This window comes from Cucumis melo, chromosome 6 (genome assembly GCF_025177605.1).
Source record: "Cucumis melo cultivar AY chromosome 6, USDA_Cmelo_AY_1.0, whole genome shotgun sequence".
In the NCBI taxonomy this organism is placed as follows: domain Eukaryota; kingdom Viridiplantae; phylum Streptophyta; class Magnoliopsida; order Cucurbitales; family Cucurbitaceae; genus Cucumis; species Cucumis melo.
The window spans coordinates 31,656,555-31,669,929 of NC_066862.1; the positions used below are offsets into that span (position 1 = coordinate 31,656,555).

General features: G+C 27.4%; 1 protein-coding gene across 1 annotated transcript; it reads left to right on the forward strand.

Annotated features, from left to right (window-relative positions):
• Window positions 1-6,343: 6,343 nt before the first annotated feature.
• Window positions 6,344-7,036, forward strand: LOC103491142 (nuclear transcription factor Y subunit B-9). Its single transcript, XM_008450969.2, has one exon. The coding sequence runs from the start codon at window positions 6,344-6,346 to the stop codon at window positions 6,974-6,976; it is 633 nt and encodes a 210-aa protein (XP_008449191.1). The 3' UTR covers window positions 6,977-7,036.
• The last annotated feature ends 6,339 nt before the right edge of the window (window positions 7,037-13,375 follow it).

Genomic DNA, 13,375 nt, shown 5'->3' on the forward strand with positions numbered 1-13,375 from the left:
AAATTATAGACTTTTAAATAGTAAAAAGAAAACTCAATAGCTAAAATTTGTAATTTTGAAAGTTGAAAGAGGAGAGTGAGTTATATATTTATGAAATTAAGTTTGAAAATATTGGAGGCTCTTGAAAGTTGTATTTTATAGTGCTACAAATTACAACGTAATGAACAAACGTATTAACAGTCCTTTCATTAATTTGTAACCCTATTTTCAAGGTGAAAAAACTAAAAGCTTTGACTTCAATCATTCATTAACTAAACTAAAAGTAATCGGGACGTGTACGATCTCTAACTATATATTTCGGATGCAAAGAAGTTATTATAGTGTTTGGAGCATAGAGTATTATAATCTATGTTATTATAGTATATATTATATCATGTTTATTTTTTTCACTATTAATTTTTGGTTTACATATATTAGGTACATGAAATACCATTTTTTGAAAACATAATTCGAATGATACCTTCTACCAAGTTATACAAGCTAGTTTGTTTCTAGTTGGATTGTATATCTTCTACATTTTGATATTATAACATATTATATAGATATGATATGTGATTTAATTAAATCTTATTGTTTAGGTCGTTTATTTAAGAAATTTAATTAATTACAAGGAAAAAAAAAACATAGGAAAATTTATTTTAAAAATATTATATTAAATGAACAACAGAAAAAAAGCATAAGAAAGTGTATTTGGAATGAATTAGAAAAATGAATTTTCAAAAGTACTTCTTAAAATAATTTTCAAAAATTCATTGTCGGTAGAGTCACGGGAGTTAGTGGTTAGAGATTGGCCGTCAATTATCACTTAAAATTAGCTTAAATCCTAAAAATATTTATTTTTTATTACAAAATTTTAGGTGGTGATTGGAGATTGGTCGGCACGACCACCTGAGGTGGTGTTTGAAAGTTGGTAGACGAACTTCCCAACTCTTGAAACAAATACCCATGTGGGTTATTTTAAATCTTAATCCCAATGTCAATCCTCAAATAAAACTAAACCTTGCCTTAAACAAGGAGTGGGGCATTAGTATTCTTCAAACAAGGAGTGAGCTATTAGTATTTTATAGCCCACTCCTAGCCCCAAACATGCCCTAAATATTTAGCCTTGGGCTTATGTATGTTAGTCGACTTAGGGTAATCATATATAATGGTAATAATTTTAGAGATGATAATACAAATATATAGTAATATTTTTAAAAAATTCTAAATATAATCCAGTCTATCAATGATAAACTTGTATTGTTGATAGACTTTTATGGTCTATCAGTGATATATCAGTATTTGGAATATGGTCTATTGATAATAGATTTCTATAATTAATAGACGACGTTGACTGATTTTGTTATTGTTTATATATATATATATATATATAAATATTGTTATATATTGGTTAATACTTTGAATCTAATTGCTATATATTTGTAAAATCAATTGTACCGACGTCTTAACCTAAAATATATATTCCAATACATTAAAATCGATACAAAGTTTGAAACTTTTAAAAACATATTAAAATATACTTAGGTAAATTTTATCACTCTCGTTAAATACAAAATTTAAAACATATATAAAATCTATTATTAGATATTTTTTAAAATCCACCACCTATTAAATTACAAGTTTAAACATTAAACTTAGAGTTGTATTGTATATGAGTTTGTATTTTACATATTTACATCAAATAGGTGTAGTTAAATTTTAAAGAGTGTAATTAATGTATAATTATAAATATTTATAATTAAGTTCATGGATTTATTCAAAATTAAACTTATTAATTCTACTTCCCTAATTAAAATATATATATATATATATATATATATATATATATATATATATATATATAATTTTAAAATTAAAATGGTGATACAAATAGAGAAAATTATTTTATGTTCTTATTGATTTAAAATAATATATAGAGTAGTATTATTATATTTAATAAAGAAAGATGAAAAATAAAAAAGAAATTAAGGGGAAGATCAAAGCATGCATGGAATGGAAGTTGTGAAAAAGAGCTAAATTAGGGAGGTTGGCTAAAACCATAATTATGTGTTATATATAAAGTCTTTCAAATCTTTGTTAATAAATTCTTCACTCTCTTTCCATTTATGACATTTCAACAAAAAGAGAAAGGAATTAAACTTCAATTTGTTACTATAACATATTCTATTCTGCCCACTTCATTAATTAATCTCAAAATATTAAACATTATTCATTTGGTATCAATATTATTATATATATTCATGGGTTTTTCTTTTTTAAAAAATTTATGGTCAATGAATAACATTCAAAACCAAATTGGCTTTACTTTGGTAATGAAGTAATTTTTCGAGATGACTTTTTCTGTTTGAAAAAGCAGTTAATTAATTAATTAGTTCGAAAAGCACTAATTATATGTATGTATGGTTTTTGGAAACACATTGTTTTGTTTTAACATTAGTGAACTACTTCTTTGTTATTATTTGTAATCCATGTGTCATCTATTTAGTAAACAAAATTTTAACGCCAAATAATTATAAGATGATTAGGATTTAAATTCGACGTATTACTTAAATTGATAAATAACTAAGAAATCTTGCTAATTCATTATATTTCGGCATAGAAATATAATTATCAAATAAACCTAAAAATTAAGTTTGTTTTTCTTTGTTCTCAAAAACTCAAATCTCTCTCATTCCCTCCTCGGCTTTTCCACCCTTTACTATTTTTTTTTCATAATAGAATCTTGAAGTAGATCGGAAGAACATTAAGTATAATAAAATAAAATAAAATAACGGCCATATTGTTGTTAACATATCCATATCAAGGAAAAATAATAATAATAATAATAATAATAAAAAATCAACTACAACGACTTATATTAGTAGAATGACAATTCTTCAAAATAGCGACGATCAAAATCTTAGAAGGTAAAGTAGGTAAAGTGGCATTTTGAATTATCCAATTATAAACAATCAATTTACCATATGGATCGATCTCTAATTAAAAGTTAAAATCTTAAAGATTTTTAAGAATGATAATCTACAAATAGAAGTAACTTCATCATTCCATTAGAAAGTTACTAGAATCATAATGACAATGACAAAAGATGTTCTCTTTAACTCTAAAACGTACGTTTCTAAAAGTTTAAAAATCAAAATTGAAGAAGATACAAAGTTGAACATTCCCTCAAATAAAATAATTAAACCTCCTCAAGCCAACGATTGTATATGTAATAAACATCAAAATAGATTTTTTAGAAAAAAACGAAAAGAAGAAAATAAACAATAATAGAAAAGAAAAGGAATAATGTGATTGGTTGGTAGTAAAATAGTAAGCATAGAAGAGGAACAGCGAATCGAGGCTCTGCCATTGTGCATGCAAACACCAAAAAATAAAGCTTCCAAATGCAAATTAAAACACACAATAATATAAAAACTAACTGACAACAATTTCCTTAAACTAACATTTTCGTCCATCAACTTTGTTCCGATCTAGCTTGTATTTTTTCAAATACAAACGAGATCTCATATGTCAATTAAATTATGTTCGCTTTCGTTAGTTCCTATTGTTTAATTATTTTACTGTTAATTATTTAAAAAAGTTTTTAGAAAAAGATTGTTGATTAGAATTTTCATGAAAAATATATATTAACATGAAAATTATTATTTTATAACAAATTTGAATATCTTTTCTACTAAATTTAAGATGTATTATTATTCTTTTCTTACCGGCAGACATAGGAATTAAACAGTACCATAGGCCAAATATGATTTAGCTAAGGTTGAATGCGTTTGGGAGAGAATATTATATTTGAGTAATTGAGTTAGAAGGGTTATTTTTTTTTTTTCTGTCAAAACACACTAAATTTAAAATGTATTGAAAATGCAGTAATAATAACTAAAATTTCAAATTTGATTGCAAAAGTTAATTAGTAGAATAATTAATTATTTGGAAAAATCAATCTTATAACTTTTATATACTTGAATAGTACAAACTTATATCAAGTACGAATGGCTCTTAAATATATAAACTAAAATGGTACAAACTCACAATGTTAAAAAAAGGAACTAAAAAATAATATTATAACATTAGTAATAATAAAAATGTAAGGAAAGAAATAAAAAAGAGAGAGACCAATTGAATTGGTGTCGTGATTACCAATGCCCTTCTCATCTGTTGTAAAAGTAAAACGCCAGGGATTTGACCGGACACCGCCTACAACAGGTAATTTCAACCGGCAATAAATATTCAAAAAAACACACTTAGCTTCTCTTTCTTTTTCCTCTATAAATCTCTCCGTTGCTAATTTCTTTCATTCTTTTAGAGAGAGAGAGAGAGAGAGAGAGAGAGAGAGAGAGAGAGAGAGAGGAAATCTTTTTTAAAGAAAAGAACATTAACAAAGAAGAAGAAGAAGAAGAAGAAGAAGAAGAAGAAGGGGCAATTATGGAATGTGGAGGAACTGCACAAGGAGGAGGAGGAGGAGATGGCTTCCATAGTTATAAAAGACAACATCCCAAACCAACTTCTGGTATTTTTTTTTTCTCATTAATATCCCCATTTTAGCCTTCTCCTCTTTTTCTTATTTGCATGCAAATATTATTCTTTATATATAGAAATTAATTATATGCCTTTTTTTGTTTTATTTATTTATTTTTTGTTTGCATGTATCAAAACATATATAGATCTCTTCATTTGGATCATTTCATTAGTGTGTAAATCTTGAGAATTTTAAAGGGTTTTTAGGTGTGTTTGATGTGGTGCATGTATATGTAAAAGTTTGAGTTTTTGGTTTAGAGAAAACAGAAGAAAAAGTTTAAATGAAAATGGGATCATTTTCTGTTTCTTCTTCCTCTTCTTCCTCTTCCTCTTCTTCTCTCTCTCATTAGGTCATGCCCATAGTTTTAGTTTTAAAGGGTTTTACTTTTTTGGTTGATTCTAGAGGGAGAGAGCTAGAGAGAGGAGAATGGGGTTGGTGGTTTAATTTTGTGGAAGAAAGAGAGAGAGAGAGAGAGAGAGAGAGAGGAAGATGAAGGGTTACTTTGTGTTTTTCTCCTTATGAGTGTATGGTGGTGTGGAGCCCACACACAGTGTGTGTCGTTGCATGAAGAAAGATTATTTATTAACATGAGACTGTCCCAATCGATGGATATCATTTTTCATTGTATTAGAGAAATAATTTGTTTGTGTCGAGCTATACAAAATTGTTGTAGATCTTCCTTCTATACAGATTTATTTTGGCTTGTTAATTCGATGATGAGTACTGCTTTTGTTTTTGAGAGTAAGGAAAGGTTAATTAATATATAGTTAGATTTCCAAATTAAAACATCATTTGTATTCAAAACCCTAAATTACACTTAGGAGTAAGAAATTTTAATTATTATTATTATTATTAGTAGAAATGAGTGAGTTGGCAGTGTGGACGACGTGGCCAATCCAACAGTAAAAGGAATAAATTAAAAATAAAATTTTTGCCGAAACCGAAACTAACTACCAACTTTCTTCACTCGCTTTCCTCGCTGCGTGTGCGTGTCACTCCTCTTTCCTATTCGCTGTCGCTTTTTCGCTTCTTCCCTTCTCTTTTTTCTAGATAATTCATTTTTCCCAATATATTTTTTTTTTATGTCAATTTGTTATTTTCTTCTTCTCTTCAATTTTTATTTTTATTATTATTTACCTATTCAATTTTAAAATGCTGCATTTTTATCTTAAATTTTTAGTTTTTTTTCTCCTTTCAATTTCATCCTTTTAGGTTACCTTTATTTTTCACTTAATTATTACTCAATCTCAATTATTTGTGTTAATATCTATTAATAAATTTAGAACAAAGTAAATTAGTTTTTATGATTCTTTTATCATTGTTGAAATTAATTAAAAATTCAAACCAACGAAGTGAGAAAGAATCCATATTAAAAGTGTAAATTATTGAGAAATCTAATATTTTGAAATCTAATGACCACAGAGAAATTAAACTAAAAAAATTAGGGGTAAAAGTGTAACATTTTGCTAGAGATCCTAATATTTTTCCTTCTTATTTTAATTACTTAAAGTTAATGATGTATTACAAAATAATAAATAGAAAAAAAAAAGAAAAACATTTTTTTTTAATTCATGTTAATGTTAATAAATTGAAATTTCTACATACCTATTTATATCCTATTTTGGCAGTTATCATTTTTTTATTCTTGATTTAATCTCTTAAACATTGTATAACATAAAAATAATTATTGGAGTTGGGGATGATTTTTTTTTTTTTTAAAAAAATTGCCCTAAATCATAAACCCTAAATTTAACCTTAGTTTTATTTAATTATATTCTGTTGATGAATCTGAATTTGAAGTATTTGTCTTATTATTTAGCACTGAACATGATGGTGACCCCAAACAAGGCAACCTCCATCAACAACACTCCGAACAGCAATCACCATCTCTCGAACGGAGGAACCGCCACTGGCAACTCCTCAGCTACCAGCCCCCTCTCGGTCGCCGCCACTGCAAACAATAATGAGCAAAACCAACAATGCGTTGTGCGAGAACAAGACCAATACATGCCCATTGCTAATGTGATACGAATCATGAGGCGGATTTTACCCTCCCATGCAAAGATATCCGACGACGCCAAAGAGACCATCCAAGAATGTGTGTCGGAGTACATTAGCTTCATCACTGGCGAGGCGAACGAACGATGCCAGCGGGAGCAACGCAAGACCGTGACAGCGGAGGATGTCCTTTGGGCTATGGGGAAGTTAGGTTTCGACGACTACATAGAACCGCTAACTGTTTTCCTTAACCGCTATCGGGAGTCAGAGAGTGACCGAATTCGCACTGAACCAATCTTGAGGCGCAATGTGGATTATGGGCCACAAGTGGGGATGATATCGCCATACGGGCAGGCGTTTCAGATAGGGCACGTCCCAGCGGGGATGTTCGATGCAATGGGTGGATACTATGGTGGAGGCGGAGGCGGTGGGCCGAGCGCAGGGAACGGCAGCCAGCTTTGATATGAGTTTGAAGTAGAGGGTCGTACTAATTTGAAATGAAAGGCTACATATAATGAATAAATATGATGATCAAAAGGTTTGATGATGGTTTGTGTGGCTGCAAGGTAGTCTTTGCTAACTTCTTTCACTCACTTTTTAAATTTTTGTAATTTCCAAAAACTCTCTTGCATGGTGAGAACATGTAAATTTTATTTAGGAAAATGCAATGTCTTAACTTTCTTTTACCTCCATTGTTATATACTTTATCTCTAATATCAACCTAACCAAGAAATAATCATCTCATAATGAACTCAGATAAACGATTAAGAATATATAAAACATATGTGTATGATAAAAAAAAAAAGACAAACTAATTTAGAGAAAAAGCTACTTTTATTGTTGTAATTTCTCTCTTTTTGTATAAAACCAGTATTTTCTTCATTTAGAAATTAATGATTGCCTTCATTTAGAAATTAATGATTGCATACAGATATAAAATGTTTCAGTCAAATTGAATTACCATTCTCTTTCTTTTGATCGTCGTTTGTGTAAGCTAAAGTTTTGGATTATTGCTGTCATTTTGGACGTTTGGAATAGAAAGTAAATCAAAAGAGAAAATTTGAGAGGGGAAAAAAAATTTGGAGTGGAAGAGTGTTGATGATTTTGGAAAAAATTTCTATGTATTAATAGAGAAAGTTGTTGATAGTAGTTGGGATATTTCTCTTTTCTATAAAACTAATCTCCTCTTATTTAGGATGATTTCCATAAAGATGAATATAAATTAAATTTCAATTGACAAATTGGATTACAAATACCATCTTCTTTTGTATTTCTTATAGTTTATGTTGACGAAATTCTATGTGTAGACATCAAGGTAGGCATTGATCAAGAGAGACTTAAAAAGTGGGTATTTATTTATTTTTTTTCTTTTATAAAACAAATCACTTTCTTTCTCCCCATTTCTCTCTTATTTTCTATTTTATGGAAAACAAATAGTGTTTAGGATAGATACATTATATATAAGATTTGAACATGGAAACTGGTGTGTTTCACTTTTAAGCTCCATCATAAGTGGAATTATAGAAAAGTAAAATGTTCACACATGTTAGATCATATGAAATGCCTATACTAGAAAAAAGGACAAATGGCTTATATGCAAAAAAAAAAAAAAAGGTGAATCAGTAAAGTGAATACATGTGTAATTAAGTGTTTATTTTTAGTTTATTTAATTGAAAATACAAAATTCAAAATTCAAAATTCAAAATTCAAATAATAATCAACATATATATATTCTCTCATTATTCTTCATTCTCTTTTATGATCATACATGTGATTTCCTTTGAGTTTCTCTTTTACTCCTTCCATTCTTTAAAACCAATCTTCTCTTATCTTAAAACCAATCTTCTCTTATCTAGGATATGTAATTTCAAATATATATATATATATAATTTCAAATCGACAAACTTAGGATCGACCCTATCTTCTTTGTTGAATATCTACAATTGGTGGTTTGTTTGCTTTGTAACGATCTAAGTTATAGTCTGTTTTTTTTTCGGTTGACAAAAAGGGTCGTCCTCTATCGAAAATTTGTTGAATTAATTTCTATATATGTGGACATTGTAGTTGAGATTGAAGAGAAGAGAGCTTGAAAGGTGGGTATAATTTTAATTTTCTTTTTTCTTTTATATAAAACAAATCTTTTTCTTTTAAATTTTTGTATAAAGAAATTAATTAAGAGATAAATTCGTTGTGATTTGAAAATTAAGTTGTTAAGAAATTGTGTTTATGTTTATGTCTTCAATTAATTAATTAAGTAAAATAAAGTTTAAACAAACTAGTCCTATTTCGTTCCATTTTAGTAGTTAGGATATTGATTTCATAAACATATATAGATTAAATTTCAATTGACAAATTGGATTACAATAACTCCCTTCTTCTATTTTTAATTCTTATAGTTTGTGTATTGATGATGAAAAGGGCCAAGGAAGTTTGTTGAACAATGAGAAAATTTTCTATGTGTAGACATCAAAGTATGAATCGAAGAGAGACTTGAAAAGGTGGGTATGGATTCTTTTTTTCTTCTATAAAAAAAATCTTGTGTGTGTGAAGTAAAAGTGATTAATTGTTATGTTATCTTTTTCACTTCTAAGCTCCAAAGATCTTATTGTGTGTTTTCATGAGAAAGGCTAAAAAAATGGAAAATGAATACACATGTAGATGATATAGAATGCAATACCTTGAAAAGGGACAAGTGGTTAATATGCAAAAGGTGTCTGTCACTTAAGAGTGAATCAGCCACATATAACTACACAATCTAATATATAATTAGTTGTTTGACATGTGTAAGTAAGGATTTGTTTTTTAGTTTATTTAGTTAAACATATATACAAAATTCAAATAACTCAATCTTTAGATATCTTGTGTGATCATGTATATGATTTCTCTTTTCCTCCTTCATTCTTTAAAACCAATCTTCTCTTTATCCTCTTATAGTTTGTGTTGATGAAAAGGACCAAGGAAATTTGTTGAATAATGAAGAAGAAATTCTATGTGTAGACATCAAGGTAGGAATTGATCAAGAGAGAGTTAAAAGGTGGGTATTGATTTTCTTTTTCTTTTATAAAACAAATCTCTTTCTTTCTTCCCATTTCTCTCTTATTTTCTATTTTATAGAAAACCAATAGCCTCTAGTATAGATACATTATGTATGTATGTATGTATATATATATATATATATATATATATATATATATATATATATATATATATATATATATATATATATATAAGATTTGAACATGAAAACAAAGTTTACCTATCTAATTAAAAGTGATTGTTGTGTTCTTCACTTTTAAGCTCTAAGATCTTATCCTTTGTGTTGTCATGAGGAGGGATAAGAAATTGGAATGGGAGAAAAGTAAAATGTTTATACTTAGATCATATAAAATGTATATACTAGAGAAAAGGAAAGTGGCTGGTGAGTGTTTTTTTTTTCTTTTTTTAAAATTTTTAAGCTCTAATTTTTTTTTTAAAGTCACTTTTTTTTAAATTTTTTTAAATTTCAATTCACAAATTGGATTACAAATACTATCTTCTTTTGTAATTTCTTATAGTTTATGTTGACGAAAAGGGCCAAGGAAATTTGTTGAATAATGATGAAGAAATTCTATGTATAGACATCAAGGTAGGCATTGATCAAGAGAGACTTAATTAAAAGGTGGGTATTGATTTTTTTTTTTTTCTTTTATAAAACAAATCTCTTTCTTTCTCCCCATTTCTCTCTTATTTTCTATTTTATAGAAAACAAAACAAATAGTGTTTAGGATAAATAGATTATGTATAAGATTTGAACATGGAAACAAAGTTTACCTATAGGATTAAAAGTGACTGTTGTGTTCTTCATTTTTAAGCTCCAACCAAGATCATATTGTTTGTGTTATCATAAGTGGGGATTTGAGAAAAGTAAAATGTTCACACATGTTAGATCATATGAAATACCTATACTAGAAAAAGGGACAAATGGCTGATATGCAAAAAGGAATGAGTCAGTCTGTCTCTTAAAAAAGTGAATAAGACATGTGTAATTAAGTGTTTATTTTTAGTTTATTTAATTAAAAATACAAAATTCAAATAATAATCAACATATATATATTCTCTCATTATTCTTCATTCTCTTTTATGATCAATACATGTGATTTCCTTTGAGTTTCTCTTTTACTCCTCCATTCTTTATAAAAACAAACAATATTCTCTTATCTTCTTTGTTGGATAGATAATTTCAAATCGACAAACTTAGGATTACAATTCCTATCTTCTTTGTTGAATATTTACAATTGGTGGTTTAATCTTTGCTTTGGAACGATCTAAATCAGTCTTTTTTTTTTTGTTTTGGTTGACAAAAAGGGTTCTATGGAAATTTGTTGAATTAATTTCTATTTATGGACATCGTAGTTGAGATTGAGGAGAAGAGATAGCTTGAAAGGTGGGTATAATATAATATAATGTTAATTTTCTTTTCTTTTATAAAACAAAGCATAATGTTTACGTATGTAATTGACTCTACTATGTAGACATGTGTAATTAAGTGGTTTACTTTTAATTTATTCAATTGAAAATCTAAAAATTCAAATGGTCTAAGATTTTTCTATCACATTCTTCTTCTTCTTCTTTTTTTTTTTTTTTTTTTTTTTTTTTTTTTTTTTTTTTTTTTGCTCTTTTGCTCTTTTATTCTCTATTTTCTTCTCCCACATGGGTTTTTTTTTTTCTTGTTCTTTATAATTTAGGATGATTTTTCTAAGGTATAAAATATCAAATTTTAAGTTGGATTCACCTTTTCTTTTTCCTTTAAATTTTTTATAAAGAAATTAATTAGGAGATAAAGTGGTTGTATTTTGAAAATTAAGTTGGGAAGAAATTGTGTTTATGTTTATGTTTTTCAAATAATTAAGCAAATACCTATTGATATATAATAAACAAACTTTTCATTGTAATTAAAAGTGATTAATTGTTGTGTTGATTTGATTCACTTTTAAGCTCAAAAGATCTTATTTTGTGTGTTGTCATGAGAAAGATTAAGAAAAAGGGATTGGAGAAAAGTAAAATGAATACACATGTAGATCATATAGAATGCAATACTAAAAATAGGGACAAGTGGTTGATATGCAAAAATAAGTGGTGTCTGTCACTTTAGATCAGAGATTTGACATGTGTAACTAAGATTTTGTTTTTAGTTTATTTTAATTAAAAATATATACAAAAATTCACATAACTCATTCCTTCTTCTATTCTGCGATCATATATACATATATGATTTCTTTTGATTTTCTCTTTTCCTTCTTCATTCTTTAAAACCAATCTTCTCCTATCTTCTTTGTCCAACATCTACCATTGGTGCTTTCTTTGCTTTGTAACTCTAATTTCTCATAGTTTAATTTTTTTTTTATTGACCAAAAAGGTCTCTAAGGGAAATTATAATTGTTAGAATTAAGTTAGAAAATATTTCTATTGAAGTTGAGATTGAAGAGATTGAGATGCCTCCAAAGGTGGGTATTTAATATTAATTGAAGTCTAAACCAGTTTCTCATAGTATTGGATTTATTCAAAAGTATATATGGCATGGGTGAAGTAAAAACTAAAGAACAAAATTTGTTCGTAGGAGAGATGGAATCATCAATCATGAAAGGTGTTGGAATTCATGATCATGTGGTTAATTATTAAAGACCTTTTGACATAGTTAGATATATTTTGTGTATGCTTGAAAAGAGAAGATCAATAGTGTAGTTGAGATTGTGTACTAAGACTGATGTGTATGATTATTGTATCAACCCGACCAAAGAGATAATCTCTTCTTATGAGCTATTTTATGAAAAACACATATGCAGAGCTTAATGCCTCTCAATGTGCCAATTAGCTGCTCTTTCTATTTCGTTCCATTTTAGTAGTTTGGATTTTGATTTCATAAACATAATATAGATTAAAATTCTCAATTGACAAATTGGATTACAATAACTCCTTTTCTTCTTTTGCAATTCTTATACTTTGTGTGTTGATGACAAGGGCCAAGAAAATTTGTTGAACAATGAGAAAATTTTCTATGTATAGACATCAAAGTATGAATTGAAGAGAGACTTGAGAATGTGGGTATGGATTTTTTTTTTTCTTTTATAGAACAAATCTCTTTGTTTCTCTCTTATTTTCTTTATATATATATATATATATATAATCTTTAAAATAAATACCTATTGATATATAATATTTGAATGGATACAAAAGTGATTCTAATAGAAAGTAATTGATGGTTAAGCTCCAAGATCTTATTGTGTGTTGCCAGTCACGAGAAGGACTAAGAAAATGGGATTGAAGAAACTAAAATGTTTACATATACAAATTGTTAGTTTGTATATAAAATATTGATGTTTCATTGATGTTATTTCATGATAATAATCAAATATTACAGTCTTATATATACTTATATTAAAAGACACTATTATGTCAATATAGATCATATAAAATGTAATACTAAACAAAAAAAAAAAAAAAAACAAGTGGTTGATATGCAAAATGTGTGTCTATCTTTCACCTAAAAGTGAATCAGACAGTTCAACAATCTAGATATATAAATAATTAGTTATTAGAAATGTAGTTAGAGTTTGTTTTTAGTTTATTTAATTAAAAATACATACAGAATTCAAATAACTCATTCTTCTATGTTTTGTGATCATGTATGATTTCTTTTGATTTTCTCTTTTCCTCCATTCTATACATATATGTGTATGTATGTGTGTATAATTTCATAAAAATATAAAATTTCAATTGAAAAGGATGGATTACATTTACTTATCTTCTTTGTCCAACACCAAATCTACCATTGGTGGTTTCTTTGCTTTGCAACGCTAAATTCTCATACCAGAAAGGGCTGTA